This window comes from Vulpes lagopus, chromosome 24 (assembly GCF_018345385.1).
Source record: "Vulpes lagopus strain Blue_001 chromosome 24, ASM1834538v1, whole genome shotgun sequence".
Classification (NCBI taxonomy): domain Eukaryota; kingdom Metazoa; phylum Chordata; class Mammalia; order Carnivora; family Canidae; genus Vulpes; species Vulpes lagopus.
The window spans coordinates 9,698,894-9,721,560 of record NC_054847.1 but is presented as its reverse complement, the minus strand read 5'-3'; the positions used below and the strand labels follow the sequence as shown (position 1 = coordinate 9,721,560).

General features: G+C 36.6%; 1 protein-coding gene across 5 annotated transcripts in view; it reads left to right on the top strand.

Moving 5' to 3' along the window:
• The window catches only part of EPB41L5 (erythrocyte membrane protein band 4.1 like 5), a 142,428-nt gene that overhangs the window by 116,116 nt on the left and 3,645 nt on the right, over nucleotides 1-22,667 (top strand). For 3 of the 5 annotated variants that reach the window (XM_041739439.1, XM_041739440.1, XM_041739442.1), the window contains exons 19-24: nucleotides 4,162-4,290; nucleotides 7,467-7,531; nucleotides 12,122-12,212; nucleotides 14,166-14,240; nucleotides 19,958-19,999; nucleotides 20,357-20,481. In XM_041739439.1, coding sequence (XP_041595373.1) covers nucleotides 4,162-4,290; nucleotides 7,467-7,531; nucleotides 12,122-12,212; nucleotides 14,166-14,240; nucleotides 19,958-19,999; nucleotides 20,357-20,481 — 527 coding nt within the window. The remainder of the gene's footprint in view (nucleotides 1-4,161; nucleotides 4,291-7,466; nucleotides 7,532-12,121; nucleotides 12,213-14,165; nucleotides 14,241-19,957; nucleotides 20,000-20,356; nucleotides 20,482-22,667) is intronic. The other 2 variants (XM_041739443.1, XM_041739444.1) reach the window with 2 other exon arrangements.

Here is a 22,667-nt window from a genome sequence, read left to right as displayed (position 1 = left end):
AAAAGAAAGATGTAGGGGAGGCCAGTTATGGGGAGATTACATGGTAAACCTGATAAACAAGAGTAAAGTTGTTATGCAGATTTAATTACTTGCTTTTCATTGAGAAGGGTCTGGAGTATTCAGGGATTAACCTTCGTCCTTCCAGGTAGAGGGGAGGAGGGGCACCTTTGAATTTATTTTTTGCTTTAAGGCAAATGGGGTGTGGTGGTGTGGAGCAGAAAACTTTTGTCTCTGCTTCTTGTCAGTTAAGCTCAAAATAATTTTTATCCCACGCCTGGGTGGCTCAGGGGTTGAGCATCTGCCTTCTGCTCAGGGTGAGATCCTGCAGTCCCGGAATCGAGTCCCACATCGGGCTCTGTGCATGGAGCCTGCTTCTCCCTCTCCCTCTGTCTCTGCCTCTTTCTCTCTTGTCTGTCATAAATAAATAAAATCTTTTAAAAAAATTAAAAAAAAATTTTTATGCCAAAGTGGCATATTTTGGGGGCAAATATTCTGCTACCCTTGATTATTTCAGCTTGAAGAATAGTTACTAAAGATACTAATATTGTTGGGGCAGGTTGCAGGTTTTTAAAAAATAATAATAATTATTATTATTATTATTATTATTTTTAATTAATTTTTATTGGTGTTCAATTTACCAACATACAGAAAAACACCCAGTGCTCATCCCGTCAAGTGTCCACCTCAGTGCCCGTCACCCATTCCCCTCCAACACCCGTCCTCTTCCCCCCTTCCACCACCCCTAGTTCGTTTCCCCGAGTTAGGAGTCTTTATGTTCTGTCTCCCTTCCTGATATTTCCCAACATTTCTTCTCCCTTCCTTTATATTCCCTTTCACTATTATTTATATTCCCCAAATGAATGAGAACATACACTGCTTGTCCTTCTCCGATTGACTTATTTCACTCAGCATAATACCCTCCAGTTCCATCCACATTGAAGCAAATGGTGGGTATTTGTCGTTTCTAATTGCTGAGTAATATTCCATTGTATACATAGACCACATCTTCTTTATCCATTCATCTTTCGATGGACACCGAGGCTCCTTCCACAGTTTGGCTATTGTGGCCATTGCTGATAGAAACATCGGGGTGCAGGTGTCCCGACGTTTCATTGCATCTGAATCTTTGGGGTAAATCCCCAACAGGAACTAGAGAAAAAGCAACAAATAGACCCCACCCCCAGCAGAAGAAGACAGTTAATTAAAATTCGAGCAGAACTAAGTGATATCGAGACCAAAAGAACTGTGGAACAGATCAACAGAACCAGGAGTTGGTTCTTTGAAAGAATTAATAAGATAGATAAACCATTAGCCAACCTTATTAAAAAGAAGAGAGAGAAGACTCAAATTAATAAAATCATGAATGAGAAAGGAGAGATCACTACCAACACCAAGGAAATACAAACGATTCTAAAAACATATTATGAACAGCTGTATGCCAATAAATTAAGAAATCTAGAAGAAATGGATGCATTCCTGGAAAGCCACAAACTACCAAAACTGGAGCAGGAAGAAATAGAAAACCTGAACAGGCCAATAACCAGGGAGGAAATTGAAGCAGTCATCAAAAACCTCCCGAGACACAAGAGTCCAGGGCCAGATGGCTTCCCAGGGGAATTCTATCAAACGTTTAAAGAAGAAATCATACCTATTCTACTAAAGCTGTTTGGATAGAAAGAATAAAAAAGATATATAGTAAATATAATAAATAAATAAATAAATAAATAAATAAATAAATAAATAAATAAATAAATAAAATATAAAGATAGAAAGAGATGGAGTACTTCCAAATTCATTCTATGAGGCCAGCATCACCTTAATTCCGAAACCAGACAAAGACCCCACCAAAAAGGAGAATTGCAGACCAATATCCCTGATGAACATGGATGCAAAAATTCTCAACAAGATACTAGCCAATAGGATCCAACAACACATTAAGAAAATTATTCACCATGACCAAGTAGGATTTATCTCCGGGACACAAGGCTGGTTCAACACTCGTAAAACCATCAATGTGATTCATCATATCAGCAAGAGAAAAACCAAGAACCATATGATCCTCTCATTAGATGCAGAGAAAGCATTTGACAAAATACAGCATCCATTCCTGATCAAAACACTTCAGAGTGTTGGGATAGAGGGAACTTTCCTCGACATCTTAAAAGCCATTTACGAAAAGCCCACAGCAAATATCATTCTCAATGGGGAAGCACTGGGAGCCTTTCCCCTAAGATCAGGAACAAGACAGGGATGTCCACTCTCACCACTGCTGTTCAACATAGTTCTGGAAGTCCTTGCCTCAGCAATCAGACAACAAAAAGATATTTTTATTATTTTTAAAAGATTATTTATTTATTCATGAGAGACAGAGAGAGAGAGAGAGAGGCAGAGGCAGAGACATAGGCAGAGCTGAGCCACTGGGGCTTGCCCATATATTCAATTTAAAAAAAAAAGGAGAGCAGCTGGGGTGGCTCCGCAGTTTAGCACCGCCTTCAGCTCAGGGCCTGGTCCTGGAGACCTGGGATCAGTCAAGTCCCACATCGGGCTCCCTGCATGGAGCCTGCTTCTCCCTCTGCCTGTATCTGCCTTTCTCTCTCTCTCTCTCTCTGTGTCTCTCATGAATAAATAAATAAAATCTTTAAAAAATAAATAAATAAATTGAAGTATAGTTGACATCAAATTTTACATTGGTTTCAAATGTGCAACATAGGGATTCTGTAGTTACATGCATTATGAAATGCTCACCGTAAGTAGTTGTCTGTCACAGTACAAAGTTATTACAGTATTTGTGTTCACTATGCTAAGATATCCTTGTTTAAAGGTAAATAATATTTCATATATACATGTACACTCGCCACATTTAATATATCATCCTTTGATGGATGTTTAAGTAGCCTAATACTTTCACTGCCTAATATTGCAGTGAACATGGGAGGGCAGATAGCTATTCAGAATAGTGATTTTGTTTCCTTTGGACATATACCCAAAAGTGGAGTTGTTGGATCATACCGTATAAACTAGCCATGATTGAAAGAGGACCTAGGGACTTCCTGCAATTAGTAGGAATCATTCTGAAGATGAGGCAGCCATAGGCATAAATAGAGTTTAGTACAAAGCAGTGATTCTCAGACTTCTTTCCATACTAAAATCACTAGGGAAACTCCTTCCTCATTCAGATGTTAGGGTCCCACTCAGAGGCAGGTGTGTGAAAATCACACTGAGAAACACCAAATAAGAATAAGCACGTTAATTAAGTCCTCCAAATCTGAAAGAATGGTGTAGGGTGTAGTGCCATACATGCCAGCTAGCCTGTTCTACAGAACAGAAGCTGTTCTAAGACTAAGAAAACGTTTAGAGTGAGTTTGTTGTTTAGACCAGCCTTAAATACCAAGCACAGTAATAATAATAATTGTTTTTGTTGTTATTCATCTTAAGTATCAGTTATAATGCAGATGATTTAAACTTACTTTTTTTAAGTAGGCTCCATGCCCTAGACCCCAAATGTGGGGCTTGAACTCACAACCCTGAGGTCAAGACCTGAGCTGAAGTCAAGAGCCAGACACTTAACCAGTTGAACCATCTAGGCACCCCTAGACTAACTTTTTAATTTGCTTTGTTCCATTTATTTCTTTTCATAATGATTTATTTAGTTTTCATTATGACCTTCACTGACTAGGTCTTTATTCTGTGCTTTATTCTGTTATTTTCATAGTCTGTACCTGAGAGTGACTGTTTGTGGCTATATAACATAACCCTAAACAAAAATCATCTATCTGGTGACAGCACCATAATTGTAGGGATTATTATCCTGTGTATGGCCTAATCTAAAATCCAGTTAAATGACAGCAAACAGCACATGTTCTCCCTGTGTGCTTTAATTCAGGCATTTATCCTGGATCATGTAGTCATTCAGTTGCTTTAAAGACAGGAAATTGGGCTATATGATTTCTATAGATCCCTGCCAATTCATGTATCATGTTTGTGATTATTGCACCTTACTTTGAAGCCTCCTGTGGGAGGTGACTATTCTTGGAATAGGATAGGACTACTTAAGATATGTGATTTCCTGGTTGTCTGAATATGAACTTTCATTAGCCCCTTTCCTATTTCCATACAATTATAGCCCACCAGAATTGATTACAGTATATTTTTAATATCTAGGAGGAGGTGATGAAGTTGACTGAGAAATGTCTTAATAATGCCATTGAGAGCCCAGGAGTAAATGCCAGGAGAGTTCCTCCTGACTTGAAGAGTAACATTTTGAAGGCTCAAGTAGAAGCAGTGCACAAGGTAAGCTGCCTTTAATGGGGATAGTCCTGATGAAGGAAAAAGAACAAGAGACTTCAGGCTGAGAGACCTGAAAACACATAAAGTACATGAGTGTTAAAGAAGAGTGATCTACTTAGTGATTGGAGATAGAGAATATCATCCAGACATGTGCTCAAGATGCCTTCCTGAGTCTAAGTACAAGCTAGATTAACAGGCAGTCATGGGATAAAAAGTTGAGAGTGAAGACCTTGGAGGGCCTAAGAAGTTTTTGGTTTGTTTTAAAGCCACATTCCTATAGGGCATAAGAAGTTGTGTGTTTTTTTTCTTTTTAAGTCAAATTCCTATAGAAGTGAGTCCCTAATCTTTGCCACTTTTATAGCCAGAAAATCTAATGATTTTTAGGTTCCTATCAACACTAAGTCTGTGGTTTTAGGTCTTTCTTTACCAGTCTGCTATTCCCCACCAACCATCTGCCCTCAGTTTGGCAGAGTTGTGTGTCACGAGAGAGAGAGTTGCAAGATGAAGGAGTTGGCTGTGACATTGTGAAGGATGCATTGGGAAGGGACCAGCCCCCATGAAGTTTATGGCATCCATGTTCTCAAAGTCAGTTTGTCCTTGTGCTCCCTAACTTTCATTCTTAAACTCCAGACTGAAATCAGGACAGAAGCCCATCTGACCAAATATTGTTATCAACTAGAATTTCAGAATATCCTGTTGTTGAGAAGGTACACTTTCCATATCCTGCCCCAAGGCAAAAGCCTTAAAGAGAACCTGACAAAACTTGTGGAATATTGTTCATACTTTAGTTATCTATCCTCTCCCCCCAGTATAAACATAAAGCATAATACTTGCCTATAAATATAAAATATGGGGGACCCGAGTGGCTCAGTGGTTGAGCCTCTGCCTTTGGCTCAGGTTGTGATCCTTGAAATCCTGGGATCGGGTCCCACATCAGGCTCCTTGCAGGGAGCCTGCTTCTCCCTCTGCCTATGTCTCTCATGAATAAATAAATAAAATCTTTTTTTTTTTAAAAAGGTAAATATAAAATATGACAGTGCAGACTCTGGAATCAGACATCTTGAGTTTGAATCACATTTCTAATCTACCGCATACTAGTATTGTGACTTAGCAAGTTAGATTCTTTGAGCCTCAGTTTAATTATGTTTAAGAAAGGATATTGGTGGTACCTACCTTAAGGTAGAATATAAGGATAAGATAATAAATGTAAAAGACATGAAGCAGTGAGTGCCTGGCACATAAAGAACATCTACTTAAGCGTTGAAGTCCCCCATGTTGAAGCTACATGTTGTATTAGCAATGGTAGTAATTGTCACTATCTTACATTTCATTTACACTTTTGGATTTTTCTTGACTTGAAGAAGAGAAAAATAACTTGAATAGCCCTAAAATAAAAGAGATTTTATTTTATAATTCAAAACCTTCCCATGAAGAAAATCCAGGACCAGATGCCCTCATTGTTGAATCTGTTGAACTTTTAAGGAAGAAATAACAGTTCCACACTAACTCTTTCAGAAAATAGAAGAGGAGGGAATGCTTCCCACCTCATTTAATGATACTAATATTACCCCAGTACCGAAGCCAGAAAAAGATTTCATATGAAAAGAAACTATAGGGACGCCTGGGTGGCTCAGTGGTTGAGCGTCTGCCTTCGGCTCAGGACCTGATCCCAGGATCCGGAATCGAGTCCCACATTAGTCACCCTGTGAGGAGCCTGCTTCTCCCTCTGCCTGTGTTTCTGCTTCTCTCTCTCTCTCTCTCTCTCTGTGTCTCTCATGAATAAATAAATAAAATCTTTAAAAAAAGAAAAGGAAAGAAACTATAGACCAATCCCCCTCTTATACATAGACCCAAAAATCCTTAACAAAATAGACCAAGTAGCATATACCTTAGGAAAAAAGTTGGTTTATTATTGAAAAACCTTTATAGTTCACAATATGAAAAAGTAAATTGTTTCAACTTATATGGAAAAGGCATTTCACAGAAATCAATACCCATTTGTGATAAATGCTTATGGCAAACTAGAACTAGAATGGCACTTCTTCAGCATAATGAAAGGGCATCAATGAAAAAATCTACAGGTAGCATCACACTTCATGCTGAAAAACACATTCACTAAAATGGCCAGGATTAAAAACTGACCATCCCTGTGTTGGCTATGATGGAGCTCTGCTGTGCACACTCCTGGTAAGGATATAAAATGTTATAAACACTTGAGGAAGAGTTTGACAATGTATTAAGCATGTACTTCCCACATGACCACACAGGTCCACTCTGAGGTATTTACCCAAGGGAAATGAAAACAGGCTCACACAGTACACAAATGTTCCTAGCAGTATTATTCGAAATAGCTAAAAACTAGAAACAAGCCAAATGTCCATCAGCAGGTAAACATAAACAAATTGTGGTATATCCATTCAGTGGAATGGTACTCAGCACATAAAAAGGAATGAATTAGTGTAGCACCATGGGTGAATCTCAAAAACTTCATGCTATTCTAAAGAAATAGACTCTAAAAAGATAGGTATTGTGATTCCGTTTATATGAAATTATAGAACATACAGCTCACTGTTTACCATGTGTAAAGGTTTTTGATGGGGTTGCATTGGCCATAAGGGAACATTATAGGGTAGTGAAAATGTTACACATGTTGACTCTGGTGTTGGTTATGCACCTGTACGTATTTTTCAGAATTCATCAAACTCCTTAAAACATGTGCACTTACTGTATGTAATGATGCCTCAATAAAGTTAGAGGAAAAAAACCTCTTCAGAAAAATATTTTAGAATTTCCTCCTAATAAATTCATTGTCTTTAGGGAAAAATAAAAAGCCGAATATACCACTTAACATCTCTTTCTTCTTCTCATCATGTAAATTCCAAAAGTCCTGGCATTGAATCTTTTTGGGATTCTGATATATTTACTAACACACCATGGTGTCTTAAATGAGAGCTGTCTAGTAAAGGGTGTGAATTTGTGTACTACTGAAGTGGAAGTGTAGATTATTAATTTGGGTATGGGATGGGACCATACTAGGTGTAGTACTGATACCTTCAGAGGTATGATAACCTCTGGAACTGAAGCAAAGTGATATTTCTCTTTTTACCAGAAGTAAATTTCTTGTTACTTTTAGTATCTTCAACAAATGCTTAATTTTTTTTATGATTTCATTTTCTTAGGTTACAAGAGAAGATAGCTTACTAAGTCATAAAAACTCCAATGTTCAGGATGCTGCTGCAAACAGGTACAGGTCTGGGTTAGATGGAATTAAGTTGCTGTTCTCTTCTTAACTTGTCTTTACTGCATTACATAGCTGTTTACTACCAAGTTTTAGATTATCTGGAGATACTTCTAATTAGTCTTCCTACATTCCCATCTTTTACTGAATCAAACTGCAGAGCTAAAGCAATCTTGAAAGATATTTTTAATCTTATTCATGGTGAAAAATATATGTTATTTCTCTTAACTCTGGTGCCATTTTGTTATCGTGGTGGTCTTAGAAACTTTTTCTTACTGTGGGCTCTGCCATTATTCGAGTAAAATTCTTTGCTTTTCTCTCCAAGTCCCTTCTGCTTGTCTTTTTCTTAATGAGTATCAGGCCATTTATTCGTTTTGCTAGGCTTTGATCCCCTGCTCTTTGCCAATTTGTATTGTTGTTCATCACTGTATATCCAGTGTTTTGTGCTTAGTCAGTGCTAAACATTGTTGAATGAATGAATGCTGTTACTTTTCCCATTATTCAAAACGTATTCAATGAGGAATTTCCTAATTAATCATATTCAGTTCTAGATATTGTAGTCAAAATAGCCCTTAAGCATATAGCATGCTTTGTATATATGACTTTATAGTTAGTATTCAACAAATACACTAATTGGTGATCAGGATAAAACTGGAATTTTAATTAATTTCAGTAAATCAGTTGGCCCACAACATTTTAAATACTGTCATTATTAGAGCCTTTTAGAACTTGATAAATTTTTTTTTTTTTTTTTTTTTTTTTTTTGCCAGTTTGAGGATAATGGGGTTAGGACTGCCAAGTGTCATTGAACTCTTAAAGATGGAAAGAGCCTAAACTCCTTTTTTTTTTTTTTTTAAAGACTTTATTTATTCGTGAGAGACACACACAGAGAGAGAGAGAGGCAGAGACACAGGCAGAGGGAGAAGCAGGCTCCATGCAAGGAGCCCGATGCGGGATTCGATCCCCGGTCCCCAGGATCACACCCTGGGCTACAGGCGGCGCTAAACCGCTACACCACCGGGGCTGCCCAAGAACCTAAACTCTTAAAGCTGGAAAGAACCTAGAGTGTACTCCAACTTCTAGATTTGCTTTTCTAAATGGCTAATGATATTTTAAATGATCTATTTTCCTCCTACGATTTGAAATGTATTAAAATATCCTTGTTTAAACATTTTAAAAAAAGATTTTATGTATTCATTCATGAGAGACAGAGAGAGAGAGAGAGAGAGAGGCAGGCAGAGACACAGGCAGAGGGAGAAGCAGGCTCCATGCAGGGAGCCCAACACGGGATTCGATCCAGAGAGAGAGAGAGAGAGAGAGAGAGAGAGAGAGGCAGAGACACAGGCAGAGGGAGAAGCAGGCTCCATGCAGGGAGCCCGACACAGGACTCGATCCCGGGACTTCAGGATCACGCCCTGAGCCAAAGGCAGGCGCTAAACCCCTGAGCCACCCAGGGATCCCCTAAATTCTTGTTTAATCTTGGGTCTATTTCTGGACCTTTCCTTTTCTGTTAATCTTTTATGTTATCTGTTTTGTCCCCATGCCATACAACAACCCCCCCGCACACACACACTTTTTAAAAGATTTTATTTATTTGAGAGAGAGCGAGAGCATGAGCAGGGGGAGGAGCAAAGGAGAGGGAGAAGAAGATTCCTTGCTAGGCAGGAAGCCCAATGTGGGGCTGGATCCCAGGACCCCAGGATCATGACCCGAGCTGAAGGCTACCACTTAACTGAGCCACCCAGGCACCCCTACCCCCTTTTAAAAAAAGGAAATATTTCAAGCATAGACAAAACTGGAGATTATATATTGTCTGTGTACCAAATATTAAGCTTTGTAACATTTTTACATTTTGCTGTAGTAGATTTAGACCATTTTTCCTTTATCTTTTTTTATTGAGTTGTAATTCCCATACCATACTGTTTTCCCTTTATAAATATACAGTTCAGTGCTTTTTAGTACACTGACGAGATTTTGCACCATTACCACTAATTCCATAACATTTATATCACTTCTAAAAGAAACACCACACCCATTGCAGTCTCTCCACATACTGCATTTGCCTACTCTGATCAATTCATATAAATGGAATCACATAATATATGGCCTTTTGTATCTGGCTTCTTTCATTTAACATAATATTTTCAAGGTTGATCTACATTGTATCATGCACTGGTACTTCACTCCTCTTTAGGGCCAAATAATATTCCATTGTATTAGATATACCAATTTTGTTTATCCATATATCAATTGATGGACGTTTGTGTGTTCCCACTTTTTGACTATTATGTTATGAATATTCATATATAAGAATTTTTGTAGACATGCTTTTAATTCTCTATATACCCAGGAGGGTTACTCCTGAGTCAGTCAATGTAGTAACTCTGTTTACCGTTTTGAAGAACTGTAAAACTGTCTTCCATAAACAGCTACAACATTTTCAATTCCCCCCAGTAATGTATGTGGGTACCAGTTTCGCCACATCCTTTCCAGTGCTCATTATTCTCCATCTTTAAAACTACAGCAAGGGGATCCCTGGGTGGCTCAGCAGTTTGGCGCCTGCCTTTGGCCCAGGGCGTGATCATGGAGTCCCGGGATTAAATCCTGCGTCGGGCTCCCAGCGTAGAGCCTGCTTCTCCCTCTGCCTGTGTCTCTGCCTCTCTCTCTCTCTCTCTCTCTCTCTCTCTCTGTCTATCATAAATAAATCTTTAAAAAAATATTTAAAAAATAAATAAATAAAACTACAGCCATCTTAGAGAGTATGAAGCGTGTCTCATTTTGGTTTTGATTTTCATTTACCTGAGGACTAATGTTGAGTATCTTTTCTACCTTGGGGAAATGGCTATTCAGATCATTTATTTTTGTAGTAACAGCTTTACTGAGATAAAATTTAAATACTGTGCAGTTCACCTGTTAAAGTATATAATTCACTGGTTTTTGTTCTGACATACCTGAATTTTATAAAATTATCCATGCTTCCTTCATTTTAACTACCAATACATAAGTCAGGCACAGTTCATTCATTGTTTTATTAATGAGCCGGTGTTTGTTCCAAATTAACATTGTACTTGTTCTTACTTACACATGTTGTGAGGATTTTTTAGGGTGTATACCTGAGTGAAATTGCTGGGTCATGACACATGCTGAGCAGAATGGCTGCAGAAGCTTTTCATCTCCTTTCTGTGTTTTGCAGCAGTGTAAACTCTACTAATTTTTTCTTGAAGGGCGGGAGAATTCATTATAAGACATATTTCATTCCTTTTAATGTGCACTTTGGCTTCTATTGAGTCCTTTCCTCTGAGCTGTTGCTTCTTCCTGAAGCACAAAGTTATTTTTTCTCTCTTTTCCATTTTACTGCTTATTGTTGAGGAAAAATGTTTACTGCATTTTCATTGCTAAAAATAGGTTAAAAAAATTTTTTTGTTAGTGTTCAAGCTGGCTTTACATTCTGAAGACTTATATATGTCTTTTTTTCAGTTCTGGAAAATCATAAACCATTATCTTTTTGAATGTTGAGTATCAGTTGAAATAGCTTGAAGACTTCTCTATCATAAGTATTCCTTTTTAAAAGAAATGTATTTATTTGGCAGAGAGAGAAAGCCAGCACAAGCAGGGGGAGCTACAGAGGGAGAGGGAGAAGCAGGCTCCCCACTGAGGAGTTGCTGGATATGGGGCTCGATCTCAGAAACCTAAGATCATGACCCAAGCTAAAGGCAGATGATTTAATCAACGGAGCCACCCAGGCACCCCATAATTATTCCTTCTTGTTTTTCATCTGTCTTTTTTTGCCCCATTGTTGTGGATGAAACAGTCCAAGCTTCCACTTCACTAATTATGTCTGACTTTTCCAATCTAGGATTTATTTCTTTTTTTTTTTTTTTTTTTTTTTTCATTCTTCTTGTAGACTTCAGGACCTGCTCCTGTTTACACACTTTTAGCAATATTAAGGAGGACTGGGATTTCCTCCTGCATATGTTATCATGGTGGATGATAGTCTTTTGGCTCTAGATTTCCCTCCCTTTCCTTCATTGTGTTGAAGCCTCTCTTATCTGATTCCTGCTGCCAGGCCTAGTAACAAATTATCTGGCATCCTCTCACCAGACTAGTCCTCTTGTGACATCTGGAGCACTTGAGGTGTTTCTGCCTTCTCCAGCATGGGGCTTCTCTCTGTGGTTTTCTGACTATTCTCTCATATCTCAGATATTCTGGTTAGTTTCTAATTCACTGAGTTTTCTCATTCATGTATTTAACAACAGCTTTTAAAAATCATTCAGTTGATCTACCCTTTTTGTGTATCTTTTTTTTTTAAGATAAATCTTTTCTGAACTTCAGTGAGATTATAGGAGGGAAGCAAGTAGTCTACCATTTTGATCCATCTGTGAATGAGTCCATTGTGGATATGAAGACTGTTAAACAGTGGGTGGAGGAGGGTCTCACAAAGGCATATAAATGCAACACTGCTGGCATGCTCCTCACAAATTGTTATTTCTTCTTTATGTGAATTCTTCTTCTTTCTGAAGTTCTTTCTTCAGATATGCTCCCTATGCTTGTATAGGTGCTCCATGATGTGAATTTGAATTTATCTTTTTCTTCCAGTGCTATATTAAATGAGAATAATGTGCCTTTCCCTGAAGATTCTCTTGCTCTGATGCATACCACACCTGCAACAAATGGTTCTGTTCTTAAGGTAACAACACTTAATTTTGAAAGTTTCTCCAAAGACCATACTGAGTTGAGTCCTGTGGTATAATCACAGACATCTGATGATTTCTGACTGACACCAGAACTTAAGCTGTGAGAAAAGCATTGAGCCTCAGTTTTCTAGAGAGAATCCTATTGTCAAATCTCTCATGAGATTTGGGCTCATGATTTGGGCTACTTCTTCAGTTTTTCTGTCATTGGTCTTTTTGTTTTAGCTAGTCTTTGTATTTTGTTTTTTTGATGCTGGCTATGCCTCCCTAGTATCTCAAAACAGACAGCACATAGTAGGCACTAAATATTGATTGCTTGAAATACCAGCACCCTGTCATTGTGTTACAGTATAACCAGCTCGTCGTCGCAGTCCCTGCTTTTCTGTACCTTGTCACACCTTTACCAGTCCAGAAATCATAGAAACCCAGTACATTGCTCATTGATTGTTTTAATTTACAAGTTAAATGAAAAATTATCCTTGCAAATGAACATTTACCATTTTGCTCTTTACATAAATGCATTTATTTTAGAAATTTGCCAAATATTTCATAAAAAGAAAAAGTTAGGAATCACCTGTATTCCTGCTATTGAAAGACCATGTATAATTAAGATTTGGTGTATAATTTTTCAGACTTTTGGGTTTAAAAAAAATCCAACCTAAAATATCTCCAGTCAGGAGCTTCCTTTCTGCTAATTAAAATTCTAAAAAGAGATATTGACGATCGTTGATCATTAAAAATTAAGTGAAACCGAGATTTTTTTGGAACAGAGGTCATTTAATTCAGAGATTTATTGCATATTATAATATGTACTGGACACCATGGTAGTTTCAAAAATTCAAAAGTTAAACATAGCCTCTTTTTTAAAACTGCTTACATTCCACTGGGAGAGAGAATTTTAATACCTGTGGTAGTGATACATACACAGTTTGGGGGCCCTCAGGCCACAAGAGTGGGAGACGGTGGCGTGAGAGGAGGAGATGTGAGCAGTGAGGGAACAATTTTTTCCTACATGTGATTACATTAAGTTGAATCACATTAAGTTGAATGTTGAGACATAAATAGGAGAATGACCACAGCCTTAAGCCAGATAGATGGAAATAGGATTGTATAAATGAAGGGCCTTTTTTATTATGTGGACTACATCCTAGAAACTTATTTTATTTCCAGACCAGAGTTTTCTATTTTATTCTCTTTGAATTTTTCTGCCTACTTACTTTCTCTATCTCTTTCTGTCTTTTTCTCTCTCTTTCTCTGTAGTATAGAGCTCCATCATTCATTAGGTGATTCAAATACTAATTAAAAAGTATGAACATTTATGGGGAAGTTCATACTGTACTCTCTTTCAAACAGTGAAGTACCAGTACATCTGGATAAAGAAGTCTTTGGAATTTAGGCATCATCTTTACTCACTCTCTCCCGTCCTGAACCTTTTATCTCTTTCTTTTAGTCTAAGAGCTAAGAGCCAAAAAAATTTTAACCCTATGCAAGTTTTGTCTCCCCAAAAAGAGTAGCTTAATGAAAATTCACATAACATTTTATTTTTTTTAAGGTTTTATTTATTTGAGAGAGAGAGAGCATGAGTAGGGCAAAGAGGCAGAGGGAGAAGTAGACTCCCCAATGAGCAGGAAGGCCAGTGCAGGGCTTGATTCCAGAACTGGGAAATCATGACCTGAGCCAAAGGTAGGTGCTTAACCAACTGAGCCACCCAGATGCTCCCACATTAAAACTTTGTAGCTTTTTCAACTTTTTCAACTTCTGATTCTAATCTAGGTTCCCCTCCAAGCAAAATGGAATCAATATAATAACCATGATTTCTGAGTGTCCCTATTTGTTTAAAGGTTAACACCAAACAAAGGCTGGGTCAGAATTGTAAGTTGAGAGGATATGGAAAAGATGTAGTTTGATGATTAGTCATTCAACAGCTATATATATTTTATTGTTCATAGGATGCTACAGATGAATTGGATGCATTACTTTTATCTCTAACTGAGAATCTGATGGACCACACAGTCACACCTCAGGTAAGTATGTTTTGAACAACAAGGTGGAAAGGAATTTCTGTTTTGAAAAAACATTGTGCTACATTCCAATTTTTGCCTTTTTAACCATGTAGTTAAACTGTTCATTTAATAAGAGATTGTATCTCAGCAACCACTTAGCTTACCTTTCTACTAAAATTTCACCAGTTTAAATTTATGTGTCACTGTACAGTAACCACATTTTACTACATGCCTATTTGTAATCTCAACACCATATTAAATAACATGAGAGGAAATATGTAGGGATAAACATAAAGAGTTAAAACAGTAAGGACATACAACATACGAATGGTTAGCATTGAACATATCAATCTTTATTGCAGTATAGGAGATACTGTGTTGGGTACTATGATCAAATTATAATACAAAAAAGAAACAATTCTTTCCCTCTAAGACTTACTATGTAGTTGAGATGAAAGGTATGCAAATAACTCATTCAGTATGTTATGAGTAATATGATACTCATGAGTAATATGATAAGAATTGCTATGTAGTTGAGATGAAAGGTATGCAAATAACTCATTCAGTATGTTATGAGTAATATGATAAGAATTGCTATGGGAACTAGATGTCATTCTGAAGGCTTAGAAGTACAGATGGTCCTTTTCTCTGGAGCTGGATGTTTGCTTAGATCCTTAGTTCTTACATTTGGGTGTGTATCAGAATCACCTGGAGGGTGTATTAAAACATAAATTGCAGGGCTCCACCCTCAGAGTTTCTGATTTGGTGTGTGGGGATTAGGACCTGCAAAGTCACATTTCTAGCGTGTTCCAGGTAATGCAGATGTGGTCTGGGAACCACCCTTTGGGAACCACCAGCTTAGATCAATAAACAGAGACTCTACAAAGAATAAGAATTAATCACAAGTCTAGAGAAGTGAGCAAGCAGAAGACAAAGGGATAATGTCAGTGCTGAGCCATGATGATCCTTTATGAGAACAAAGAAGTAACTTGAAAGATTAATGCAAGATGGCCTAAAGCCAGAGCAGGACTCCCTGGGGCCGAGCTCAGGATCCTGTTCTGTGTGCTCTCTCACAAGTGGATTCGGTGATGAAAATCAAATTTATTAAACAACTTTATGTCACTGATGTTTTCCCTTCCCTGCAAATTTAGAATGCTTTTTTTGTTTTAAATCAAAATTTAGAATTTCATGCATTTTAGAGTCTACATATGGGCTCCCTGTTCTGTTACACTGACAGATTTCTCTGTTATTAGAACTGTAACACTCTTCTAAGAACTTTAGCTTTTTAATTGATTTTGATCCAGAATATGGCCAGACAAGCATCATTATGTAGCTGTTTTGTTACTCTACTGGTGAATTGTTTCAGAAGATTTTTAGAATGACTTTTTCTAGTTCCACCCCTCCAAATTCCTTTGGATTTTTATTTGTAAATACATTAAATTCATAAGTAAATTAACTGATATATTTATGATAATTTGTGTTCTTAGCTAAGAATATAATATTTTTCTCACTCAAGACTTATTGTATCTCTTATTAAACTTTGTCATTATAGTTCCCCCAATATATTTTTTATTTTTATTATTATATTATAATAATATAATCTGTCCTTTCTATTTTTATTATTTTCAGATCCTTCCTGAAATGAAAACATTGCTATTGTTAATGAGATCTTTTTTTTCTGTTATATTCTAAACTGGCTTTAAGAAGGCTATTGTATTCTGAAAAAAACTCAACAAACCTTTCATCAATTAAAACAGTACAGCTGGGATCCCTGGGTGGCTCAGTGGTTTGGCGCCTGCCTTTGGCCCAGGGCGCAATCTCCGAGTCTTGGGATCGAGTCCCGCGTCGGGCTCCTGGCATGGAGACTGCTTCTCCCTCTGCCTGTGTCTCTGCCTCTCTCTCTCTCTCTCTCTATGTCTATCATGAATAAATAAATAAAATCTTAAAAAAAAAAATAAAACAGTAAAGCTGTAAAAAATTTTATATTTAAATAAAGTATGCATTTTCTTGAGGGAAGGACTTTTATTATCATATTTTTATGTTTATCTCCATTACAGTTACCATTCTGAAGAAGTGTCCAAATGATAAAGTTCCATCTTCCCTGAGAGGAACAAAGAGAGAACCTAAAATCTGTAGCAGAAATATATATTACTAAGGCTAGGAAGAAGTTGTGGAAAGCACTAAGATTCCTATCAGTTTGGGAATTGGTAAATATGTAAAATAAACTTGTGACAAGAAGATATCTCTAAGACCAATAGGATAGTATCCATTTTTTTTTTTAAGTCAGATGCTCAAATTAATTATACCTCATAGTCCATGGCAGACTATCTTCCTAGGTCCATGCAAGGCTTCTCTTTTGCTTATCTTATTTTCCTTTGTCCTCCATTCCTCACTTCCATTTTCCATTTTCGCTAAGGTACTCATTCTAAAGTATTTGCTATATGTCCTTCCAGGCACCTTTCACATATTTATTTAGATAAACATCTGTGAAAAACAGTATGAAGTTTCCTCAAAAAATTAAAAATGGAATTACTATCTGATCCAGTAATTCCATTAAAGAAAATGAAAACACTAATTCAAAAAGACCTATGCATCCCTATGTTTATTGCAGCATTATTCATAATAGCAAAGAAATGGAAGGAACTCAAATATCTATTGATAGATGAATGGATAAAGAAAATGTGGGCTGTTTGTGTGTAATGGAATTAATATTAATATTAATTAGCTATAAAAAAAGAATGAGATCTTCCCATTTGCAATAACATGGATGGAGCTAGAGGGTATAATGTTAAATGAAATAACGCAGACAGAAAAAGACAAATACCATGATTTCTCTCATGTGGAATTTAAGAAACAAAAAAGAACAAGGGAAATAAAGAGACAAACAATAAAACAGACCTAAATACAGAGAACAAACTGGTGATCACCAGAGGGGAGTTGGGTGGGTGGATTGATGAAATAAATGAAGAGGGTAAGGAGTATACTTAGCATGATGCACACCTGAGAAACATAGAATTGTTGACTCGTACAATTGAAACTAATATAACGTCGAAAAAAAGTCTTCATATTTCTTTTACGGTAGAGAGTTGGTTAGATACCCACAAATGGGATTGCTGGGTTGCATGCTTATATGAATACTAGGTATTGCTCACTGCCTCCAGAATGGTTTCCACAGTTTATAAGTCCTATGAGCAGTTTCTCCTTAACCTGCGCTTTATCTGACTTTCTAATATTTTTTTGTCTTTGTGGGTTTGTCTCATTGTTTCAGTTCACATGAGTTAAATGGTATTATTTCTTCCATTATTTTAATGCTGCCTTAGGTTTCCTCTTTGGTTGAGTCACCTGTATGTATCTTTTACTCATTTTTCTATCAGATTTCCTGCCTTTTTTCTTGATTTCAGGAATTCCTTGTATAGTCTAGATACGAATTCCATGTCAGTCTTAGGTATTAAAAATACTTTCTGCTATTCTGTATTTTAGCACATCTGAGGCATTTTTATGACTGTCATTTGTGACAAGTAGCAAGGACATTGAGACAACCTATGTCTGTCACTGTGGAGGTGGATGAGTAAAACAGGTGTATATCTTTCACTGAACAGAAACCTATTCTGATGTCATGCATTCTTCATTTTTTCTTGTTGTAGTTGGGGTTTAGGGTTTGAAAAAATCCTTCCTCATCTGCCATCCCATCTCCTGAGGTCATAAGAGATACTGTTTTCTGTTGATTTCTATTGGCTTTAATTTTATTTTACCTGTAACCTTTAGATTTTAACAAATTTGAACAGTTTGAGGTTTGGGGAGGATGTCAGTTGTGGTTTTAATATAACTCAAATTTGTATTTATCCATAAAAAGAGCCAATTTTACCAATATTCTAAAGAACTCATCCTTTCCCAGTTGATGTGTTACTAATCTTTCTGTTGTGTTCCAGTGGTGGGCTCTCTCTTTTTCTGCTGTCTGCTATTGTGTTTATTACCTTGGCTTTGTACTGATACCTAGTATATTCTTACTTAAAATTTCAGCATGTCAGGTTTCCCCCAAAATTCTGCTGGCAGTTTAATGGAGTTTATATTAAATTTGTGGATTATTTTGGAGAAAATTAGCATTTTAATGATATTTAATTTTCATGAATATGATACATGTTTCTATTTTTTTCTCATCTAAATGTTCTCTGTAAGTCTTAGATTGTTAGGCTAAATCCTAAATACTTTATAGTTTTGTTATAGTTTTGTTGATATCATGAATGGTATTTAATTTTTTACTGTTGAACTCATAAGTTGATTTTGTGTCTAGCATACTTGCTGAATTCTTTCATTAATTAATCTGCTGATTCTCTTTAATATTCTGTCAATTTCTAGAGTGTGTTTTATATCTGTCTACAATTGATTAATTCAGTTCTCATCTATTGCTAAATCTGTCATTTTGTATATTTTGAAGATATGCTGTGAGATGCATATATATTAATGGTAATTATACTTTCTCTAACTCCTTTGAGTACTTTAAAGTATCCGTCCTTACCTCTTTTTTCTCTCTTAATTTCCCTTTTGGCTCCTATAAAATTGACACCTTAACTTTCTTTTAAGTTTATATTGCCTGGTATATAATTTCCTGTCCTTTTATTTCCAGCCTTTTTGTATCTGTTGGCTATAAGTGGACCTTTTGTGAACAATAGTTTGCTGGATCTTGTTTTTTAAATCTTCTTTGAGGATCTCCTCTGATTGAGTTTAATCCATTTATATTTACTCTAATTATGGTTATTATAGGACTTATTTCTGCCAAAACATTTTTTATTTACCTTTACCGCATATTCTTTCTCTCTCTCTCTGTCTCGTATTTCCTATGGTAAAAGTGCATTTTCTTAATATTGGTGGGAAAGTTATGTTGTATTTTTATTCTTCTGGTGCTTTCCTAACTTATTAATGAGACATGGACTTATGTAAATTTTTTCTTATCAGAATCTGAAACCATGAGTCTAAGGACAGACTAGTCTAAGTTTCTATAAAATAGGAGTTCTTTAGCGTATAATTCTATACATAGAAGTAAAATCTAGAAAATTAAACATTAAAAAGAATGTAACAAAGCCCCTATGTATCAGGAACAATGTGAGTGTTTTTATATGCATGCATGAAATTAGAGAATGACCTAAACAGATTTTTTTTTTCCTCTGTACTTTCTTTGTGCTGTTCATTTGGATTAGTCACAGTCCACTTTCAAGATGCTACCAAGAAGGCTAAAATGTTAAACTGGATGCTGGGGTTGGAAGGTAGAGGAGTCCTATTATTAATGAACTGAAAATAGTAGGAGCATTCTTAGAGTAGAACATTTTTAAATTAAAGAGATTCTCGGGATGTCTGGGTGGCTCAGTGGTTTAGCACCTGCCTTCATCCCAGGGCCTGATCCTGGAGTCCTGAGATTGAGTCCCACATCAGGCTCCCTGGATGGAGCCTGCTTCTCCCTCTGCCTGTGTATCTGCCTCTCTCTCTGTCTGTGTCTCTCATGAATAAATAAATAAAATCTTAAAAAAAAAAGATTCTCAGAATTATGATAGTTTCTTAAGTGGTGAGTATGGCATCTGTGTTGTAGAAACGGATCTTGGATTCAAAGTGCATGTCAGCGCAGGGGGAGCCATTGAGGACTGTCTCCCTCTATGATGCATTCCATAGTAGAAGAAAACATTATGAGAATGGTTATGAAAAGAAGTCTTCCCTAAAAGTAAACACATATATAAAATTTATTTTAGGTATCTTCAACATCCATGATCACACCACGGTGGATTGTACCAGTAAGTTAATGATATTTACAATTTTTATTTTGGTTACCCTTTCAGAGTAAGGCCTAAAGGATTACCAGGCTCTTGTTTTTCCTTAAAAATGTGAGGGCATTCTCAAAGCCTTGTTATCTGAACTTAATGTCTTCAAACTAGTGATTTACCTTTCCTGTTTGTAAAGGCTTAAGGATGCTGACAAAAACAAAACTAAAAACCTGAGGTGAAGTTTGGTGAACAAACCAAAATAGCCATGATCATCAAAATCCTCTTACTTACTACCGTAATCATTAGGGAAGATGACTTGGAGCTGAACTGTTGATGCTCAGGCCTATGTTATCACTTCTGTTCAGACATGGTATTTGTCTCCCTCAGCAGAGTGGTGTCCTTTCCAATGGACTGGAAGGACTGTGCTTGGCAGAGAAGGAGGAACATGGTAACAGAGAAGTAGTCTCGCTGATTTCTCCCCCAGGACCATTCTTGGTGGATGCTGTGACCAGGTGAGGAAATTCTTTCTCCATTGCAGTTCTAAGGCATCTGTTCAGAAGAAAATATACTTACAGCAGTAATGTCAGTTCTTCTTTAACTGAATTTAACTGAAACTGGATAAATTTTTTCTCTATTATTTAGAATAGTGTTTTTTTGTTTTCCTGTCAGTAACAATTTTCTACAAAATTATAAAGTAGCCCTTTTTTTAAATCAAGTCTTCATAAATGTTAACTTTTTAACAGGCTTATCTTTAAAATTTTTATTTGTTTTAAAATTCATTTATGCCTTTCCCATGCTTTTATGCCTTTCCTTTCATGCTTTATGTCATGTTGTCCATCCATAATAAGGTGAAGAATCATAGATAAGAGTGAAGTAGGAGATTCCCAAGATGAGGGCTCTGAGACACCTTTTACCAACACCTGTTACGAGTTCATTTCAACATATTGCTTGCCACAAACAGAAGCTGGACTAAAAAACTCAAAAGACCTTTTGTTTGGCATGTAGTTCTTCAACTCTTCATTGTTAGGACCAAAACTGGGCCTGTTTTACAAAAGATGTACAGTTGCCTTCATTATCACCTCAGACTTCTTCCTGGTGATGTCTGTTTCTCACATCCTCCTGGTGTTGAGAGTATAGGTCAGTTGAAGTAGATGCTTTCCTAGTTAGAGAAGAAATTTCCTAATTAGTTGGAAAAGTTATTAAAGCCGATTAACTCAAAAGAAACTGATAGTTTCATTTTAAAGTTCCCATCTCGGGACACCTGGGTGGCTCAGTGGTTAAGCATCCGGCTTTGGCTCAGGTCGTGATCCTGGAGTCCTGGGATCGAGTCCCACATCAGGCTCCCTTCATGGAGCCTGCTTCTCCCTCTGCCTATGTCTCTGCCTCTCTCTCTTTGTGTCTCTCATGAATAAATAAAATAAAATCTTAAAAAAAAAAAAATAAAGTTCCCATCTCCACAGTCTTCAAAGTAATATAATCACTTAGCAAACGTTTATTGAATGTCCGTAATATACCAAGCATTGATTTTACTGGTTTGGCAGCACTGAAGATAGTAGTGAACAAAACAGGCTTGGGACTTGCCATAGAGAACTCACATGTAGTTGTCAAGTAGCACCATGTAGGTTATTTTTCTAACCATCTATATTCCTAGTAATTGACACTGTAAAAAAAGAAATTATGTGCAGAGGACCAGGTGATAATGCTTTGTAATTGAGTTTACACAATGCTTTGAAATTGAGTTCTTAGGACTTGTAAATTAAAAATTATTGATGAAAGAAGAGATCATCTACATTCCTTCCCGAAACAAAATAGTCATAGAGGAATTAATGAGATCAAAGAGGACAGGTAGTGTACCTGAAATTAATAAAATGTTAAATGTCAATCGTACCTCAAAATAAAACAAAAAAACCAATAAAATGATCAGTGGAACAGAATAGGGTCTAGAAACAAACTCACACAAATATAGCTACTTGATTTGTGAAGAAAAGGATGATGGAGTGCTTGTGAATAGATAGCCTTTCAGTAAATCAGCTGAACAAAAAATTTTTTTTAAGATTATTTATTTATTTATTCATGAGAGAGACACAGAGAGAGGCAGAGACACAAGGAGAGGGAGAAGCAAGCTCCATGCAGGGAGCCTGATGTGGGACCCGATCCCGGGTCTCCAGGATCAGGCCCTGGGCTGAATGTGGCGCTAAACCGCTGAGCCACCTGTGCTCCCCATCAGCTAAACAAATTAAATAAATATCCATGTGGGAAAAGATTAATCTTGACCTAACCTCGGACCATACACAAAAATCCATTCTAGATGGGTTGCAGATCTAAATGTGAAACTTCAAATAACAAAGCTTTTAGAAGAAAATATAAGCAAATATCCTGGAGATCAGGAAAGATTTTTTTAAACAGGTCACAAAAAGCTTCCATCACAGGGGGGAAAAAAAAAAAAAAAAAAATATATATATATATATATATATATATATATATATATATATATATATATATAATTTGGCTTCTGTCAAGAACTTCTGTTCATCAAAAGAAATAATCTCAAGATCTCAAGAAAGGAACCCAGAGAGTGAGAGAAAATACTTGCACTTCTTCCCTCTCTCTCTTTCTTTGATAACGGACTCATATCTAGAATATATAAAGAGCTCTTATAAACCTGTAAGAAAAAGACAGCTAAATAGAAAAATTGGTA